The sequence below is a fragment of the Neomonachus schauinslandi genome, chromosome 6 (assembly GCF_002201575.2).
Source record: "Neomonachus schauinslandi chromosome 6, ASM220157v2, whole genome shotgun sequence".
Lineage (NCBI taxonomy): Eukaryota > Metazoa > Chordata > Mammalia > Carnivora > Phocidae > Neomonachus > Neomonachus schauinslandi.
This window is the reverse complement of record NC_058408.1, coordinates 102,921,817-102,942,514: the sequence shown is the minus strand read 5'-3', so window position 1 is coordinate 102,942,514 and position 20,698 is coordinate 102,921,817. Positions and strand designations below refer to the sequence as shown.

Sequence of the window (20,698 nt, the reverse complement as noted above, 5' to 3'; positions counted from 1 at the left end):
GCCCCGTGTAGGACTCCCTCCTCAGCGGGGAGTATGTTTCTCCCTCCCCCTCTGCTGCTCCTCCTGCTTGTGCTCTGTCAAATAAATAAAATTTTTTTAAAAAAAGAGGCTGAGTAATTTGCACAAGGTTATATAAAGGTAATTAAGTCTGACTCCAGAGGTTCTATTATGCAATTCCGTTTTCCTTAAAACAGTGACTTACTGGTCTCAAATACTAATTTATTTTTCAATGTATTATATTGTTCTTTCTATCACCATAAATGAATTAGATATCATTTTGGGGCCTAATATTAAATAATGATCTTATTTCCTTAGTTTATTGAGCACAGAGCAAAGACAGAAAAAAATTCCCATATGATGTTTTTATTTGTATCAAATCAGAGTATCATAGGTAAATATAAGATTATAATTTGAATACTGTAATATAACATAATTTGGCAAATTATTTAATTATCCAAAGTTTATTACATGTTTGAGTATGTGCTAAAGAGATTATTTGGCATAACTTGGCAAGATATATATTTCTGTACCTTATTTGACCGTTTATCATTTATATATGTGGTACACATATATGTATGTATGCATATACACACGTACATATATATATACACACACTCCTAAATTAAATATACTTGTATAAAAAGCTGAAGATTGATGTGTTAGAATTAATTCCTGTTTAAAAATCTATTATATTAAATTGCATCTGCATTCAAAGCAGAAATGTAAAAACTGATCAATTTGCTAAATACACATGAATTTACAAAGTAATTGAAAATGAAATAAAAATTTCCATTGAAATGTTATATTCCTGTTTAATCAACATTTAAGTGGCACTATCAAACTATGGAAATTGACATTATTTTTTTAGGTTGTTGAGAGAATAAAGATTCTACTGAGCATTACTGTATTCCCTAAATTAAGAATGAGTATTATTATAGTAGGAAAAGATGGCAGATAGTTTTCTTCTTTATTAATATGAGAATTCCCAGGAAGCAATCAGGGCAGTGTCTATTCTCCTGGGCTTGGGTTTCCTGCTTTTCTGTCAGTGGAAGTCTGGCTTCTCAGGAAAAGTGCAGCCAGTCCGCCTAATTATGACACTTGCAGCATAGTGACCAGCACGGATGCATTCAGTCAGGGGCTTGTCAGAGACCAGTTGAGACAGAAAACCTGGAACACAGACAAAAGGGAAGAACATCAGTATTGCTATTATAACAGCATGAGAAAGGTCATTTTGGGTCAGGCCAAAATTAGTCTATGTACCTATCCCTTTCTTCAGTGTTGATAGTTAAGTGTTAAACCTCAAGTGTTAGAGAGTTCTTCCCCCAAACATCATGAGCTTCCCTCGATATTTCTTTTAAAGAGCTCAAGTTGGGACATGATGACTCACCATCAAGTCATTCTAGACTTTGTATGCCTAAAGCATCATCATGCTTTCCTTTAGTTTTGAGATTAAGAGGTTGTGAGTAAGAAGTACTGGTCAAATAATATTACCTTGGGTTTTACAGCCGAGAAGGTATTAGTTATCCCTCTCTATCTGTCTGGATTCCTTACATGTTGTTATTCCTAGCATATTGCTTTTGGACAAAATTCTATCATCTGGATGTCTCTCCAAGTACAGATTTAAGAGCTGAAGAGTTACAAAGGACCTTACATCTCCCTTTTACTCCAAGAAGCAACAGTGAAGTGATTTCTATAGTCAAACATCATGGACCAGCTTGACATTAAAATAAATGTGATAAAGTAGAAAGTAGTGTTGAGGACTTCTGTTTCTAACCAAGATGAAATAAAAGGAACCACACTTACGCTTTCTCCAGAAACAACTCAAATAAAGACAAAGTAAATGAAACAAGGTTTTTCAAATACTGTAAAAGATCCATGGAAGAAGGGAAACAAAGGGGATAAACTGTAAAATTGCTCTAGCTTACCACCTAGAGAGAGTTACTAGGCTACAACACGAGGAGCGACAACCTAGGCAGAGCTCAACAGTCTCACTGAGTTGAGGAGATGGATTTGGGAGTCTAAGTAGGACAAAATTAAACATGTAGGCAGAATGATCAGCAAATAAGAGAGAGAAGACATAAATTATCAGTATTGGGAATAAGAGAGATGATGTCACTATAGAATCTACATACACTAAAAGAATAATAAAGAAACATTACCAACTGTGTGCCAATAGATTTGACAAGTTGATGAACTGGACAAATTCTTGGAAAGACACAAACTATCAAAGCTCAAGCTCAGGAAGAAATAGATAACCTGATTAGCTTTGCACCTATTAAATATATTGATTTTACAGTTAAAAAGTTTCCCATAAAGACAATTCCAGGCCCAAGTGATGTCACTGGTGAATTCTACCAAATATTTAAGAAGTAAAAATAGGGCGCCTGGGTGGCTCAGTCGTTGGGCGTCTGCCTTCGGCTCAGGTCGTGATCCTGGGGTCCCGGGATCGAGTCCCGCATCGGGCTCCCTGCTCCTCGGGAAGCCTGCTTCTCCCTCTCCCACTCCCCCTGCTTGTGTTCCTGCTCTCGCTGTCTCTCTCTGTCAAATAAATAAAATCTAAAAAAAAAAAAAAAAAAAAAAAAAAAAAAAAAAAAAAAAAAAAAAAGAAGTAAAAATAATATTAGTCCTATACAATAACCTCTTCAGAAAGCTGAAAACTGAAAATACTTCTTAACTTATTCCTTGAGGCCAGCATTACTCTGACACCAAAATAAAAAAAGATGCAAATATTTTATTTTATTTTAAAGATTTTATTTATTTTTTGACAGAGAGAGACACAGTGAGAGAGGGAACACAAGCAAGGGGAGTGGGAGAGGGAGAAGCAGGCTTCCTGTGGAGCAAGGAGCCCGATGCGGGGCTGGATCCCAGGACCTTGGGATCATGACCTGAGCTGAAGGCAGACGCTTAATGACTGAGCCACCCAGGTGCCCCAAGATGCAAATATTTTATTTTATTTTATTTATTTATTTATTTATTTATTTTAAAAGATTTTATTTATTTATTTGACAGAGAGAGAGATAGCTAGAGCAGGAACACAAGCAGGGGGAGTGGGAGAGGGAGAGGCAGGCTTCCTGCCGAGCAGGGAGCCCGATGTGGGACTCGATCCCAGGACCCCAGGATCATGACCTGAGCCGAAGGCAGACGCTTAACGACTGAGCCACCCAGGTGCCCTAGATGCAAATATTTTAAAGAAAATCTTCGCAAATCAAATCCAATAGTATATTTAAAAATATAATAATTTATTATTATAAACCCACCTAGGAATGCAAGGTTGGTTTAACATTCAAAAATTAGTCAATATAATTTAGCATAACTAACAAAACCATAAGATCACCTAATGCAAGAAGAAAAAGCATTTGGCAAAATCCAACATACATTTCTAATAACAACTTTAAGCAACCTAGGAATAGAAGGGAACTTGCTCACCTTGAAAAAGGGCACTTAAAAAATTTACAGTTAAAATTATTAATGGTGGATGATGGAATGTTTTCCCCTTAAGATCAAGAACAAAACAAAAATGTTTGTTCTTAAACACTGTACTGGACACTTTAGCCAGTGCAATAAGGCAAACAAAAGAAATAAATAAAAGGTATCAAGTGCTAACTCTGGCAGCACATATACTAAAATTGGAATAATACAGAGAAGATTAGCATGGCCCTTGCACAAGGATGATAAGCAAATTCGTGAAATGTTTCACATTTTTAAAAAAGGCATCAAGATGGAGAAAGAAGTAAAACTGTCTTTATTTGCAGATGGTATGATTGTCTAAGTCTATGGTTCTCAACAGTGGATAATTTTGCTCTGCCCCCACAGCACCAGGACATTTGGCAATGTCTGGCAATTTTTGGTTTTCACAACTGGGGCAGAGGGTGCTACTGGCATTTAGTGAGTAGAATGAGGGATGCTGCTAAAAATCTTACAATGTCTATAATCTCAGATTGAGAAATTACTGGTCTTTGTAAAATAGCCTATGGAATCTAGAAAAAAGTTACTAGAACTAGGAAGTGACTTTAGTAAAGTTGCAGGATACAAGATCACTACCCCAAAATCAATTGAATTTCCATACTATATACACACCATACTGTGTGTATATATAGCAACTGTATGTACCACCAGCAGTTAGAAATTGATATTAAAAATAGCTTTCACCATACCATGAAATATGTGTAGCAACTGATAAAAGTATAAGACCTGCACACTGAAAAATGACAAAACAATGCCAAAAATAGTAGTAAAAGAAACCTACAAAAATGGAGAGATAGAAAGTGTTCACGGGTCAGGAGATTCAATATTGTTAACAGCTCGAAGAAAATTTTCTGTGGAAAATTCCAGCAGGCTTTTCTTTTTTTTAAAGATTTTATTTATTGGGGTGCCTGGGTGCCTCAGTCGTTAAGCGTCTGCCTTCGGCTCGGGTCATGATCCCAGGGTCCTGGGATCGAGCCCCGCATCGGGCTCCCTGCTCAGCAGGGAGCCTGCTTCTCCTTCTCTCTCTGTCTACCACTCTGCCTACTTGTGCTCTCTCTCTGTCAAATAAATAAATAAAATCTTTAAAAAAAAATAAAAGATTTTATTTATTTGTCAGAGAGAGAGAGAGAGAAACACAAACAGTGAGAGTGGCAGGCAGAGGGAGAAGCAGGCTTCCAGCTGAGCAGGGAGCCCGATGTGGGACTTGATCCCAGGACCCCAAGATCATGACCTGAGCCGAAGGCAGATGCTTAACCAACTAAGCCATCTAGGCATCCCTCCAGCAGGCTTTTCTTTCTTTTTATTTTATTTTTATTTATTTATTTATTTAAAAGATTTTATTTATTTATTTGACAGAGAGAGAGACAGCGAGAGAGGGAACACAAGCAGGGGGAGTGGGAAAGGGAGAAGCAGGCTTCCTGCCGAGCCAGGAGCCCAATGTGGGACTCGATCCCGGGACTCCAGGATCATGACCTGAGCCGAAGGCAGTCGCTTAACCAACTGAGCCACCCAGGCGCCCCTCCAGCAGGCTTTTCTTATAGAAACTGACAAACTGATTCCAATATTTATGTGGATACGCAAAAGACTAAGATTAGTCAAACACATCTTTAAAAACAAGACTACCTGAGTTAAAACTTATTACAGAACTAAAATAATCAAGACACTATGCTACTGGCATAAAGAAAAACAGATCAATGCAACTGCACAAAGAGTCCAGAAATAAACCTACTTCTATAACATCAATTGATTTTTGACAAAAGCAAAGCAATCCAGTGGAGAAAAGAAAATTTTTTAAACAAATGGTCTTAGAACAGCTGGATGGCATATTTAAAAAAAACAAAAACAAACCACTTTAACCCTTACCTACCTCACATCACCTACAGAAATTAACTTGAAATGGATCACAGATCTAAATATAAGAGCTAAAACTATAAAATTCTGAGAAGGAAACAGAGAAAATCTTAGTGATTTTGAATTTGCCAAAAAATCTCTTAAGTAAGACATAAAAAGTACAAACTTTTACATAGGAAAAAATAACTGGACTTTGCCAAATTAAATACTTCTACACCTCTGTAATAAGAAACAACCCAATAAAAAATGGGTTCAAAAGAATTGCATTAACATTTTAGCAAAGAAGATAAACAAATGCCAAATAAGCTCAGGAAAAGATGTTCAACACCATTACTCATTAGAGAAATGCAAATTAAAAACCACCATTAAGGGCACCTGGGTGGCTCAGTCGGTTAAGCGACTGCCTTCGGCTCAGGTCATGATCCCAGGGTCCTGGGATCGAGTCCCACATCAGGCTCCCTGCTCTGCTCCCACTCCCTGCTCCCTCTCCCACTTCCCCTGCTTGTGTTCCCTCTCTCGCTGTGTCTCTCTCTGTCAAATAAATAAATAAAATCTTAAAAAAAAAAAAAACCCATCATTAAATACTACTGTCAACCCACTAGAATGGCTAAAATTAAAAAGACTGACCATAACAAGTGTTGACGAGGGTTTGGGTCATTTGGAACTCTCATATATTGATAGTGGGAATATAAAATTATTAATACCACTTTGAAAACCATATGTCAGTGTCTTAAAAAGTCAAACATACATTTACCATATGACCTAGTCATTCTATTTCTAAGCATTTAACTCAAGGTAAATGAAAGCATATATTCACACCAAAGATTTGTAGTGAATGTTCACAGCAGCTTTATTTATAAAAGCCCCAAACTGGAAATGATCCAAATGTGGATGAGAAGAGGAAGGAAGCCAGGATTACAAAAGAGCATGGGAGTAGTGGATATGTCTACAGTGATGGTTTCATGGATGTATGTTATGTTAACATTTGCAAAATTATACCCTTTAAATATGTGCAGTTTATTGTGTATCAGTTATACTAAAATAAAACTATAAAAGAAGAAAAAAGGGAGAAAGTGTTATAGTTACAAATAAGACAGGTCAAGAACAGAAGAATCTGGGGCTACTTTCCCTCTAGGGAAAACATGAGCTGCTTAGCAGTACTCAAATACTCAGAAGAACAGATAATGAGAAATGTTCTGTAGCCAGGCTTCCAGGTTGTTCCCTAGGCCTTGGCAGCCTGCTGGGGGTGAAGATTAATTGAGAAGCTGTGGTATAATGACCTGTAGAGAGCATTTTAAGAGATTTATGTCCTTTCTTCTCTACCGCTCTGACCACCCAAGCTTTTTCCCTGTCAGATTTGGGGAATGCTCTGTATCTAGTAAAATAAGTATTCCCAACCAAAGAATAAAATTAATTTGGTTAATGGAGTGATATATTTTGAAGACATTTGCTTAGAATGTGAAATCACTCCCTCAAGAGGTTTAGTAAGAGTATTTTATCATTTGAGTTTTCAGGTAACAGTCAAAGGTCAACGTTAACTTTCAGCCAAACTGTGAGACTAAAATGCTCAGCCCACACAGTGAATGAAGCAGACACCAAATTCAGAGTCAGATCAGCTTACAATGGAAACACGTCTATGGGAAGTCTTACATGCAACATCTGTTTTCCTCATTCCTTCTGGTATGATCTTTGTGAGAAAAAGAAAAGCTTACGTTTATGAAATATTTTTGTGAAGCATAAGTACCAGCATCCTCTTTCTAAAAGAAGAGCTAGTTGATGTCTGAAGTAAAGTGCTGTGAGGAGACATTTGCGTTGACAACTGGAAAGCCTGAATGCAGAAAAAAGCTAAGACCTTTGCCCCAGGTGAATAACAGTTTTCAATAATCTATTTTGAAAAACCAGCTGAGACAAACTACAGATGTTATATAATTGATTGTAAGTGGAACCTTCATACAGTAGCTGATGTGAATCTTAAAGACTGTGTATAATGGTTTAAACAAAGGGAGGTTATATGTTAAGAATCATAGGGAATCCTATTATAACATGAATAAACATTCTAAGATAATTTTTTATTGTGTAAAAGATATATATAACCTAGTTTACCATTTTAACCATTTTTAAGCATGCAATTCATGGCATTAAGATCATTTTGCAAAGTTGTGTAATTGTCACTTTTATCAATTTCCAGAACTTTTTCATCACTTCAACAGAAACTCTATATTCTTTAAACAGTAACTCTCTAATTCCGCCATACTTCTGGCGTCTGGCAACTGCTACTCTACTTTCTGTCTCTATGAATTTGCCTATTCTAGGTACCTCATATGAGTAGGATCACACAATATTTGTCCTTTTGTGTCTGGCTTATTTGACTTACTGCAATGTTTCCCAATGTAATTTTTTAAGTTAGAATTTTTAATTATTAGCTGACCAAAATGTATTTTGAATAAAATGCTTTATTTGGAAATAATTTCAAATTCACAGAAAAGTTGCAAGAATAAAAATAATGTGAAAAACATCCACATATCCTTTACCCAGATGCACTTATTGTTAACATTTTACTCCTTTTGTGCACATATACTTTCTTTTTATACAGGTTTTTGCTGTATTTGCATTTATCATGCTTCTTTACCTTTAAATACATTGGTGTTTCCTGAGAATTATTCTCTTATATAACCACAGTTATTAACTTCAGTAACACTGTTAGAATACCGTTATCTAATTTTACTCTCCATATCCCAGTTTTGTCAATGATCCAATAATGTTCTTTTTTTTTTTTTGTTAGAGATGTTTTTATTTTTAAGTAATCTCTACACCCAACATGGGGATTTGAACTCACAATCCTGAGATCAAGAGTTGCATGCGCTACTGCCTGAGCCAGACAGGCACTCCCAAATAATGTGTTGTTTTTTTTTAAAAATGTTTTATTTATTTATTCATGAGAGTCAGAGAGAGAGAGAGAGCGAGGCAGAGGCAGAGGGAGAAGCAGGCTCCCGCTGAGGAGGGAGCCCGATGCAGGACTCGATCCCAGCACCCTGGGATCATGACCTGAGCCGAAGGCAGACGCTTAACCATCTGAGCCACCCAGGCGCCCCCCAAATAATGTTCTTTATAGCACATTTTTTCCTTTCAGGATAGAATTTAGGGTAGGATTTGTTATGTTTTTGGTCTTCTTTACTTTCGAACATTCCTCAGACTTTCTTTGACTTTTGTGACAGGAATTTTTTTTTTAAGATTTTATTTATTTATTCGACAGAAAGAGAGACAGCACAAGCAGGCAGAGTGGCAGGCAGAGGGAGAGGGAGAAGCAGGCTCTCCACCGAGCAGGGAGTCGGACGTGGGGCTCGATCCCAGGACACTGGGATCATGACCTGAGCCGAAGGCAGACGCTTAACCGACTGAGCCACCCAGGGGACCGTGTGATAGGGACATTTTTGAAGCATACAGTCTTCCCCTACCTCCTATCTAGCAGAGTGATTCTCATTTTGGGTTTGTCTGGTATTTCCTCATGATTTAATTCAGATTATGCATTTCTGGCCAGAATATTAGAAAAATTATGTTGTGTCCTTCTCAGGGTATCACATTTAGAGGCACATTATGTCCAGTTGCTAGTCACCGGTGATGTTCATTTTGATTACCTGGATATAGTTTCCAATGCTTTGTAGTCACAAAGAATGCCACAATGGATAACCTTTTGCATATATGTCTTTGTGTTGTTGAGGGGTGATGTATCTTCAGGATAAATTTCTAGAAGTAGAATTTTTGGGTTGAAGTGTAGATACACAAGTAGTTTTGTTAGATACTGCCAAATCCCCTTTCAAAAAAGTTGAATGACTTTGTATTTCCACTAGTAATGTTTAAGAGTGTTCGTTTCCCCACAACCTCACCAACAGAGTGTACTGTCAAGCTTTGATTTTGCCAATGGGTTAGAAATGATATCTCAATGTAATTTTAATTTGCATTCCCTTATTATGAGTGAGGCTGAACATTTTATACGTCTAAAGAACAAATCTCTGGTTTGTTCTTATCTTTCACTTATTCTTCTAAAGGATTTTTGGTCTTCCTCTATTTTTAAAAGTTATTTGCATTTTGGTGATTTTATTCTAATAAAGTATTTTTTTAGGTAGGGAAAAATATCAACAATAGCAATATGCTATTAATATATATAAATACTATTCAGCAAGGAAACAAAGTGATTATTCATATCTTATTCACTGAATGTGGTGAATTTTAAAGAGTATGGTTGGCACACACTATAACAGATAAATATGGCTTGCAGATATATATCAAAAAAGAAGTTTGCTCTCTTTTAGTAAAGATTTTGGGCCTATCAGGAATTCAACAAGAAAAATCTTACATGACTGACTTGGCATGTGTGCTCAACATGAAAAAGTCGCCCAGGAACCCTTTTTGTTGGTGCTTTTTTCCTGGTTCTTATGGTCCTCATCAGTACATTATCTTGAAAACGAAGGGTAAGGTTCTGCATATATGCCTTCCAACATAGTCAAGAGAACAAAAACAGGAGGCATAACACTGGAGAACAAGAAACATCAGAACAGGTTTCCAATCAGGAACTCATACGCTGATCCAGTTGTGCCTTTCTACTTTGGTTCCTCCTCTCCGGTATCTGTAGAACTCCTTTCTAATCCTTCTACCGATAGGCTTATTCCCACAGCCTCTCTGACCCTTCTGAAATTTGGGTCATGTCATGGACCTTAGGTCTCAAGCTGTTGAGGCATACGGTGGGTGAAGACTTCTCATTGACAATGAATTTGGTTCCTAGGGCTAGCGTTGGCTGGCTCTGAATCTTGGAACAATCACAGATCCAGAGCTATCAGAATAAACCTCTGTCCACTAGCAATTAGTATAGCTTCTTACCTTCTGGTTACTTTCATTTGGATTTTTCTTTTACCAATGTTAAGGAGACTGACCGATTTTAGCATAACTGAATGCATTACCTGAGATGAGACCGGAAACATGGATTTAAACTGCGCAGAGAGGAGCTGCTAGGCTAGTTTCCTCAAAGCACATAGAGGTGGGATGGCTGGTGTGGGCAAAAGGCAATATAATTTCCTGACTTAATTTGTCTATTTTATGTAGTTACCATATTAGAGATATAATACCTAGAATTTCCTCAGTGTCATTTAAAGAAAAGTGAGAAATATTGTCAGTAGGTATGAAAGCCTTAATCGAGACACTTATGAGCTAGGGATATTTTAGAAAGAAATGAACAAAGTCTGTAAGTCAATTTTTTCTTTCCCATAGTTCCTTCACCAATAGTTTTCATGGTGGGCAGAACTAAAAGCCCAGTAGACTCTATCATTTTTCATTCAACATTCACAACAAAAAGAATGACTTAGCTTTTCTGGTTGTCATAAAATAGGAAAGCCATGCCACACAGATTTTATGAACTTGGAAGAATTAAGGTTTTTGTTGTTGTTATTGTTTGTTTTGCTTACTGATTCAATTTCATTGCTAGTAATAGGCCTGTTCAAATTTTCGATTTCTTCCTGATTCAGTTTTGGAAAGTTATACATTTCCAGGAATTTATCCATTTCTTCTAGGCTGTCCAACAGGCATATAAGTTTTCATAATATTCTCTTATAAACCTTTGTATTTCTGTGGTGTTGGTTGTTGTTTCTCCTTCATTTCCGATTTTATGTGAGTCCTCTTTCTTTTTTCTTGTCAGTCTAGCTAAGAGTTTATCAATTTTGTTGATCTTTTCAAAGAACAAGCTTCTGATTTCATTGATCTGTTCTATTGTTTTTTAAGTTTCTGTTTCATTTATTTCTGCTCTAATCTTTATTATTTCCTTCCTTCTGCTGGCTTTTCTAGCTTCTTTAGGTATAAGGTTAGGTTGTTTATTCGAGATTTTTCTTTTCTTGGTTCTTGAGGTAGGCCTGTATTGCTATAATCTTCCCTCTTAAAACAGCTTTTGCTGCATACCAAAGATTTTGGATCATTTTGTTTTCATTTTCATTTGTACCCTGTATTTTTTTATTTCCTCTTTGATTTCTTGGTTGACCCATTCATTGTTTAGTAGCATGTTATTTAGCCTCCATATATCTGTGTTCTTTCCAGATTTTTTCTTGTGTCTAATAAAGAAAAAATAAATAAACAGGAAGGAATCCAAACATAACACTAAAAAAAGCCATCAAACTACAAGGAAAGAGAGCAAGAAAAGAAGAAAGGAACAGAGAGGAACTAGAAAAACAACCAGAAAACAAGTAACAAAATGGCAAAAAGTACATACTTATCAATAATTACTTTAAATGTAAATGGACTAAATGCTCTAATCTAGACAGGGTGACTGAATGGATGAAAAAATAAGACCTATGTATATGTTGCCGACAAGAGACTCACTTCAGACCTAAAAACAAATGCAGTTTGGAAGTGAAAGGATGGAAAAATATTTACCGTGCAAATGGAAGCAAAAAGAAAGCTGGGGTAGCAATACTTACATTGGACAAAATAGACATTATTTATTTATTTGTCTTTTAAGTAGGGTCAGTGCCCAGCATGGAGCTCAAGGTGAGGCTTGAACTCATGACCCTGAGATCAAGACCTGAATTGAGATCAAGAGTCAGACATTCAACGGACTGAGCCACTCACGTGCCCCTGGGCAAAATAGACTTTAAAACAACAGAGCTTTCTCTGTCTACATAAAGGACACAATTCAACAATTCAACAAGAAGATTTAACAATTGTAAATAGCTATGCACCCAACACAGGCACACAGGAGCACCTAAATATATAAAGCAACTATTAATAGACACAAAGGAAGAAAGTTATTAGTAATACAGTAACAGTAGGGGACTTTAACATCCCACTTACATCAATGGATAGATCATCCAGACAGAAAAATCAACAAGGAAACAGTGGCTTTGAATGACACACTGGACCAGATGGACATAACATATATACAGAACATTCCATCCAAAAACAGCAGAATACACATTCTTTTCAAGCGCACATGGAACATTCTCCAGAATAGATCACATGTTAGGCCACAAAACAAGTCTCAATAAATACAAAAAGATCAAAATCATATCATGCATCTTTTCTGAACACAATGGAAGAATGAAATTTAATAATTCACCTTTTACAAGTGTTAGCATCTTGTATTATCTCAAATTGCTTCTCCAACGATACTGCATAAGTACATATCAGTGATTATCTCTTTATTTCTTATATAGTCCCCAAAGCCTTTTAATATACAGACCATAACAGACCATAATATGTATATGGAGAGAAAAACACTTGAAAAGCATTTTTAGAATATATGTAATTTTCTTTAAAAATCACATTTTATGCTAAATTTAATTCTTACACATTTGTTTACCTGACAATATAGACAAATGTATATGTGTTTGAAGTAGTTTTTAAGCCATATAATATAAAGGTCAGAGGAAACTAACAATGTGAAATAGAGTAATACCTCTGGTACAAGACTTGAAGCAATAGCAGCTTCCATGGTCATGTATATTACACTTTCAATGACTGCCCCTTAGAACTTCACTTAGAGGGTGCCTGGGTGGCTCAGATGGTTAAGCGTCTGCCTTCGGCTCAGGTCATGATCCCAGGGTCCTGGGATCGAGTCCCGCATCGGGCTCTCTGCTCCTTGGGAGCCTGCTTCTCCCTCTGTCTCTCTCTCTCTCTTTCTCTCATGAATAAATAAATAAAATCTTAAAAAAAAAAAAAAGAACTTCACTTAGAGCCTATTTAGTTCAAGAAAGCAAGGGAAAATTTTTTTTTCTCGATTGTAAAAGTAATAACCAATAAATGTAGAAAAAGTAGGAAAAAGTAGTAAAACAGTAGAATTAAGAAGTAAATAGAACACATATAGTTCCATTATAAAGAAAAATCAGTGCTATTTAATATAGCACGGAGATCCTAGCAAGAGCAATAAGACTAAGAAAAAAAATTAAAAAGTGTAAAAAATGAAATAAATTTGTTGTTATTTTCAGTTGAGAGGATTGTATATAGAAAACCCCAAATATGGGCGCCTGGGTGGCTCAGTCGGTTAAGCGTCCAGACTATTGATTTCAGCTCGGGTCATGATCTCGGGGTCGTGGGACCGAGCCCCACGTTGTGCTCTGGGCTCAGCGCCAAGTCTTCTTGAGATTCTCTCTCTCCCTCTGCCACGCCCCCATTCTCAAATAAATAAATAAATCTAAAAAGAAAAGAAAAAAGAAAACCCCAAATAATCTATAAATTGTTGGACTTAAGGGACTTTGGAAAGATTGCTAGTTATAAGAAAACTATACAAAAATCAATTATTCATATATATATCAGCAACTATTCGATACAAAAGCAACATAAATTATGCCAGTCTCTAATGAACAAAATTATAAATCCTTATCAAGCAACATTATAAAGGACCTAAATAAATAGAGAGATATGCCAGGTTCTTGGATAAGAAGATTCATGAATACAAAATCAAAGTCTCAACAAGTTTTTAGGGAACTGACAAGTTGATCCTAAAATCTGTATGAAAAACAAAGAATCAAGAATAGCCAAACATTCCTACTGAAGAAAAACAAGGTAGGAAAGATCAGATCCAACACTTATTATAAAACTATAATAATAAATACAGTGTACAGTGTGGTATTGTCATAGGTATAGATAAATAGTACAAAGGAAAAGAAAAGATAGTTCTGAAATGGGCCATGCAAATGTGGAAACTTAAGCTTCAGTGGAATTAGCATTATGAATACATGGTGAAAGGATAGTTTATTAGAAAACAATGTTTAGACAACTAATTTTTGATTTGGAAAAATAGAATTACCTTATTCCATATTAAAAAAATCCAGATGTATCAAGGAATTAAATGTGAATGGCAAAACTGTAGGACTTTTAGAAGAAAATAAAGAATATACTAATGTTGTAGAGGTAAGAAGGATTCTTTTTTTTTTTTTTAAAGATTTTATTTATTTATTCATGAGAGACAGAGAGAGAGAGGCAGAGGGAGAAGCAGGCTCCCAAGGAGCAGGGAGCCCGATGTGGGACTCGATCCCAGGACCTTGGGATCATGACCTGAGCCGAAGGCAGACGCTTAACCATCTGAGCCACCCAGGTGCCCGGTAAGAAGGATTCTTAAATAAGACACAAAAAGCACAAACTAACTGTAAAATAAAATACTAAAATATTCAACTATGCTGAAATGAAAACTTCTGTTTCTCCAAAGATACCTTACAGAGAAGGGAAAAAACAAATCAAATTTGTTTTCTGGATATTAATATCTAATTAGTATTAATCACACATATGTATCTCGGTATCATACTATAGATATTGTCATATAGCCCTTTTTCACTTAATATATATTACCTAAACAATGTAATACCATTTTTCACTTAAGAGATTAGTAAAGATAAAAATAATTAATACACTGTATTATGAGAGAGTGAACATAATTATATACTGGAGTGTAAGTTAGCACTATTTCTGAAGGGCACTTAGGCAATATCTACCCAAACTGTAAGTGTACAGGGGTGCCTGGCTGGCTCAGTCAGAAGAGCATGCGACTTTTGATCTTGGGGTCGTAAATTTGAGCCCCACACCGGATGTACAGATTACCTAAATAAATAAACTTAAAAAAGCAAAACCAAAAACCTGTAAGTACACAAAGGCTTCAAGCTCAGCAATTCTTCTAAGAATTGGAAATGACCTCTAAGCTACATTTATGCATAAATGTGTACAAAGGCATATATATAAGGACACTCACTGCAGCATTGTTTGTAATAAAAAAGACCAACTTAATATTAATACTATACTATATCTAATATACAGAACATATTAAAGTATCCTTGCTTGTCACAGTAATACCCTTTATAGATTTTTTTTTCCTGCTTCAAAATCTAATCCAGGATCACAGTTCCATTTAGTTACCATGTTCCTTTAGTCTCTTTTAATCTAAAAAAGTACCCCCTCCCATTCAATAGTTGAAAACTGGCATTTTTTAAGAGTCCAGCTAAGTTGTTTCACTTAATATCCCTCAATTTGGGTTTGTCTAATGTTTCTTCATGATTAGATTCAGGTTTAACAAGTTTGGAAGGGGTATCACAGAAATGATGCTGTGTCCTTCTTAGAGTATTTCACTGGGGGGTATATGGTGTTGGTTTGTTCCATCCTTGATGATGTTAAGTTTGATCACTTGCCAAAGGTAGTATCAACCATATTTCTTCTTCTTCTTTTTTTTTTTTTAAAGATATTATTTATTTATTTGAGAGAGAGAGAATGAGAGACAGAGAGCACGAGAGGGAAGAGGGCAGAGGGAGAAGCAGACCCCCTGCTGAGCAGGGAGCCCGATGTGGGACTCGATCCCGGGACTCCAGGATCATGACCTGAGCCGAAGGCAGTCGCTTAAACAACTGAGCCACCCAGGCGCCCTCAACCATATTTCTTCTTAAAAACACTGTATGATTTACGTTAAAAAAAACCCATCAATTTGAAGAGGGGAGTGGCTAAATCCATGGAATGGAATAATATAAAGCAGTTAGCCAGAATGAGGTAGATCTTTTTGTGCTGCTATGAAGCAATGTCCTAGATATGAGTAAATGAAAGACCAAGGGTAAAAAACAGTAAGCACAGTATATAGTATTCTCATTTGATAAAAACTGGGATATTAATACATACACAAATTTATACATGTGCAGGATATTTCTGGATGGATTTAATAAAACTAGCAAAGAAAGCTGCCTCGAGGAGGGGACTTAGAGGATTGGGGTAGGACCAATGTTTACTTTTCATTGTATCTATTACTTCTACTATATACGTATATATCCTTTTTGTACTGCTGTATTTTCTACTTATTTTATTATTCCTGCAATAAAAAGTATATTATTTTTCCATATTTTTAAATATTCCTAGAGGCCATGCTTTTTAAATGTGGATATAGCAGGAGCGCCTGGGTGGCTCAGTCGTTAAGTGTCTGCCTTTGGCTCAGGTCATGGTCCCAGGTCCTGGGATTGAGCTAAGCATGGGGCTCTCTGTTCAGCGGGAAGCCTGCTTCTCCCTCTCCCCCTGCTTGTGTTCCCTCTCTCGCTGTGTCTCTGTCACATAAATAAACAAAATCTTTAAAAAAAAATGTGGATATAGCATAATTTACTTAATCCTAGTATTGGATATTTAGGTTGTTTCTATTTTTTTTATTATAAGTAACACTGTGATGAATATCTTTATAAAATTCTTACAGCATTAATCATTGTGCACATTTTTAATTTCCTTAGGATAAATTTCTTTAAGGGTAATTAATATTTTTTCAGGCTTTACATACTTATTGCCAAATTTCTTTTCAAAAAGATCTTATTAGTGTACACTCCCAATAGCATTCTTGCTATTAAAAAATTCTGTTTGATAATTTGAAAAGTTAAAGGCAGAATCTTGTCTTAATTTAGTTATTTGTTATTAGGGATATTGAAAACATTTTTGTTTATATGCCTACTAGCCATTTGTATTTCTTTTTATAAACTGAAGACAACTTTTACCCATTTTTCTGTTGGAATACTTCTCTTCTTTTATTGATTTTTGAGAGACATTCCCAGATTGTCTACTATATATGTTGCAAATACTTTTCCTTACTTTGTCATTTGTCTTTTATTTTTATTGTGATACAGATAGATTAACCTTTTGTTAATAAATTTTCCACTGAATTTAGGCTGAGAAAGGTCTTCCACACCATGAGATCAGATAAATATTAGACTACCTTTTCTTTTAGTTCATTTGTGGTCATTTAACTTTTTATTCCATCTGGAAATTCTTTGAGTATGATGACTGGTAGAGATCAACCTTTGTTTTTTCCAAAAAGTTATATTTTTGTTCCACTACCATGCCTTAAGTAATCCATCCTGTTCCAGTTGTTTTTAAACATTTTATTTGGAAATAATTTTAGACTTTCAGAAGAATTGCAAAGATAGTACAGAGTGCTATTGTACCTATCCTATATGTGTTTCCTTCCATTTTTAGTCTTTTGTAAGATCCATGCAATACACTTTAGAAACTCTTTTTTTTTGAGAGAGAAAGAGAATGTGCATGAGCGAGGGGTGGGGGTGGAGGGAGCAGAGAGAGAGAGAGAGAGAGAATCTTTTTTTTTTTTTTAAAGATTTTATTTATTTATTTGAGACAGAGAGAATGAGAGAGACAGAGAGCACATGAGAGGGGGGAGGGTCAGAGGGAGAAGCAGGCTCCCTGCTGAGCAGGGAGCCCGATGCGGGACTCGATCCAGGGACTCCAGGATCATGACCTGAGCCGAAGGCAGTCACTTAACCAACTGAGCCACCCAGGTGCCCTGAGAGAGAGAGAATCTTAAGCAGGCTCCACACTCAGGATGGAGCCTGATGAGAGGCTCAATCTCATGAGCCTGAGGATCATGACCCGAGCCGAAATCAAGTCAGACGCTTATTTGATTGAGCCACCCAGGTGCCCCCACTTTAGAAACCTTTTTATTCAAAATAATAAAAAGGGAAAAATTTTATGTGTGTCTAAAAAGGCAACATTATCATTTCCAGATTTCAAAGATGATTTTTTATGTTATTTGCTCATCTCCTAAATATTCTACAATAAGCAATATTACTTTTATAATCCAAAAAAAGCCAGTAACAATAACATGGGGATATTTAACTATTCAAATAAACAGTTAAGAATAACTCATTCAAGAATTTCAGCTAAGTGATGTTTTGTTCTAACAGTTTTCCACTTATGCCTTTAGAGTTCATTAATAATTATAGCCACTTGGGAATAGAGCTTTCGACAAAGTAAATCAGTGTCAGTATCAGTATAAGCACAATGAAATTGGTCACTCGTCTTAGAAGATTCCTCAAGGACATAAAGGTCTTTACTACTTCCTGTATTCTTACACTTAGGGAAACAGGCTGTGTGAGAGGACACATCTCAGAAAATTTCTGAGGAGACTTTAGCTCAGTCTTTCTTCCCCAAATGAAGTCTTCCTCTATAGAAACTATATGCCAAGTGAATCAGTCTGCATCTTTTGAAATGGAGATTCAAGGACCAATGCTTCCCTAGAAGGGATTGCTGGGAAAATTCCTGACAGAATTAAGCAGAAAGGATCACTGTACTTGGATAGAGTGGCTATTATGTGATATCAATGAAAACAAGCTTTTTGGTAAAATCTGTGAGGTCACTGGCCATAAGACACTCAGCACCATAGGACACCATAGCTGATGAAGCTGGGAAACACAGGGCATACACATATACTGAAGATACTAATAAAATGACATAGATGGAAGAAAAGTTTTTTCACTTTGGCATTTTAAAAAAAATTAATAAACTCTATTTTTTGGAGCATTTTTAAGTTTACAGAAAATGGAATGTACAGAGTTCCTTTATACCCTCTCATCCCTCCATACTTCAATTTCCCTTATTGTTAACACCTTGCATTGGTGTGGTACATCTGTTACAATTGAGGAGCCAATATTGATTCATTTGTTGTTTGTTTTTTGAGAGAGAAAGAGAGTGTGAGTGCCCGCAAGCTTTGGGGGGAGGGACAGAGGGAGAGAGAATCTTAAGCAGGCTCCATGCTCAGTGTGGAGTCCCACGCGGGGCTTGATCTCATGACCTGAGACCTGAGCCGCAATCAAGAGTCAGATGCTTAACCGACTGAGCCACCCAGGTACCCCAATATTGATTCATTATTAACAACTAAAGTCCATGGTTTATATTAGGGTTCACTTTTTGTGTTGTTCATTCTATAAGACTTGAAAAATGTTTAATGATCTGTTTTCCACCATTACAGTATCATATAGTATAGTTTTGCTGCCTTTAAAAAAACCTTCTGTACTCTACCCATTTATCTGTCTCTACTCCCCACCCCAAGTCCTTGACAACCACTGATATTTTGGCTGTGTCCATAGTTTTGCCTTTCCTAGAATGTCATGTAGTTGGAATCATACAGTATATAGCCTTTTTAGATTGGCCTCTTTAATTTAGTACTATGTGTTTAAGTTTTCTCTCTATCTTTTCATGGCTTGATAGCTCACTTCTTTTTGTGGTTGAATACTATTCCATTGTGTGGATGTGCCACAGTTTGTTTATCCAGTCACCTACTGAAGGACATCGTGCTTCCAAGTTTTGCCAATTAAATTGATTATGGCTGTTATCAGCATGTGCATCCATTTTAACATGGACATAAGTTTTCAATTTATTTGGGTATGTACCAAGGAGTATGATTGCTGGGTCGTATGGTAAGAGGGTGTTTTGTAAGAAATTGCCAAACTGTTTTCCAAAGTGGCTGTACCATTTTGCATTCCCATTAGCAACGAATGAGAGTTCCTGGTGCTGCACATCCTCACCACATGGGCCACACATATAAACTTAAGAAGTTTTGGTAAAATGATATGACTGAAAGAATGGTTTTTCCATTAAAAAAAAAGTCTTAATATTTACTTAAAAAGAAAAACCTCCTCAAACAAAATGGACTGTTTAAAAGTATATGCATTATACCAGACTCACTTATCTAGTCCACTGTTCGGTAAATTTATTTATTGTATGTTTTTTGTCTTCAGAAAGCTGCATAGTTCTTCTCAGAATCCGTTGGTACTTTTCTAAGGCTTTGGCTCAGATCCTTGAGGACTGGGTCAATGACCTAAAGAATCATTTGAATTCCTGAATGTTACAATACTATGATTTCCCTACTGTCTCCATCCCTTGCCCGACCCCAGCTCATTCATTTAAGTTATCAATGTTCTTTATACATGAGTAATATCAAACTACACACTGTATAGTAGTGATAAGTTAATTACATAGTTATTAAGAGATAATGTGGGAGTAGTAACATAAGTCATCATGTAATTTACCTTTGTTCTTTGGGACATTACCATGTAATTAAAGCAAACCTGATATAATATTTTACAGCAACTAACAGTGCTGAATTCTGTATTCCCCCATCCTTCTCCCTGTAAAAAATTTGCTCTCAGTCTTTTCTGGGTCAATTTGATTTTTTAATTCTTTGTTTGTTTTCTACCTTTCTTAGATATCTACACTTTAGTGATGATTTATGTGCTTTCTTAAACTGGTCTGCTATATCTTCTAGATCAATAGTTACCAGATACATGCTGCCACATGGCACATGAAATGGTCAACCTAAAGGCTGTAGTTTTATTAAATGTAGCTGCTTTAGAGAATAAGATACATACTAAAACTCTGACTAGTCTAATCCTCAATTTATTAGACTCATGCTACTACCACTCCTATACTTAACGTTTTATAACAAGAAGCAAATGAAAAAGAAGTAAAAACCCAGAATGCCATCAAAAATCTTTTGATTTATTCAATCAGTCAACAGCTTTCGAATGCCTACCATTACTAGACATCATGATTCAAAGATGGATAAGACATAGTGTTTGTCTTTGAGAATTTTATAGTTTTAGGA

General features: G+C 36.1%; 1 protein-coding gene and 1 non-coding gene across 3 annotated transcripts in view; one reads left to right on the top strand and one right to left on the bottom strand.

Annotated features, from left to right (window-relative positions):
* Positions 1–347: 347 nt before the first annotated feature.
* ADK (adenosine kinase) overlaps positions 348–20,698 on the bottom strand; it is a 507,044-nt gene continuing 486,693 nt past the window's right edge. For both annotated transcript variants that reach the window (XM_021699549.2, XM_021699550.1), the window contains exon 11: positions 348–1,167. In XM_021699549.2, coding sequence (XP_021555224.1) covers positions 1,043–1,167 — 125 coding nt within the window. In that variant the 3' untranslated portion in view covers positions 348–1,042. The remainder of the gene's footprint in view (positions 1,168–20,698) is intronic.
* On the top strand, positions 3,597–3,703 carry LOC123325137. The gene has a single exon (XR_006540247.1). It is a non-coding gene; the product is annotated as a U6 spliceosomal RNA (small nuclear RNA).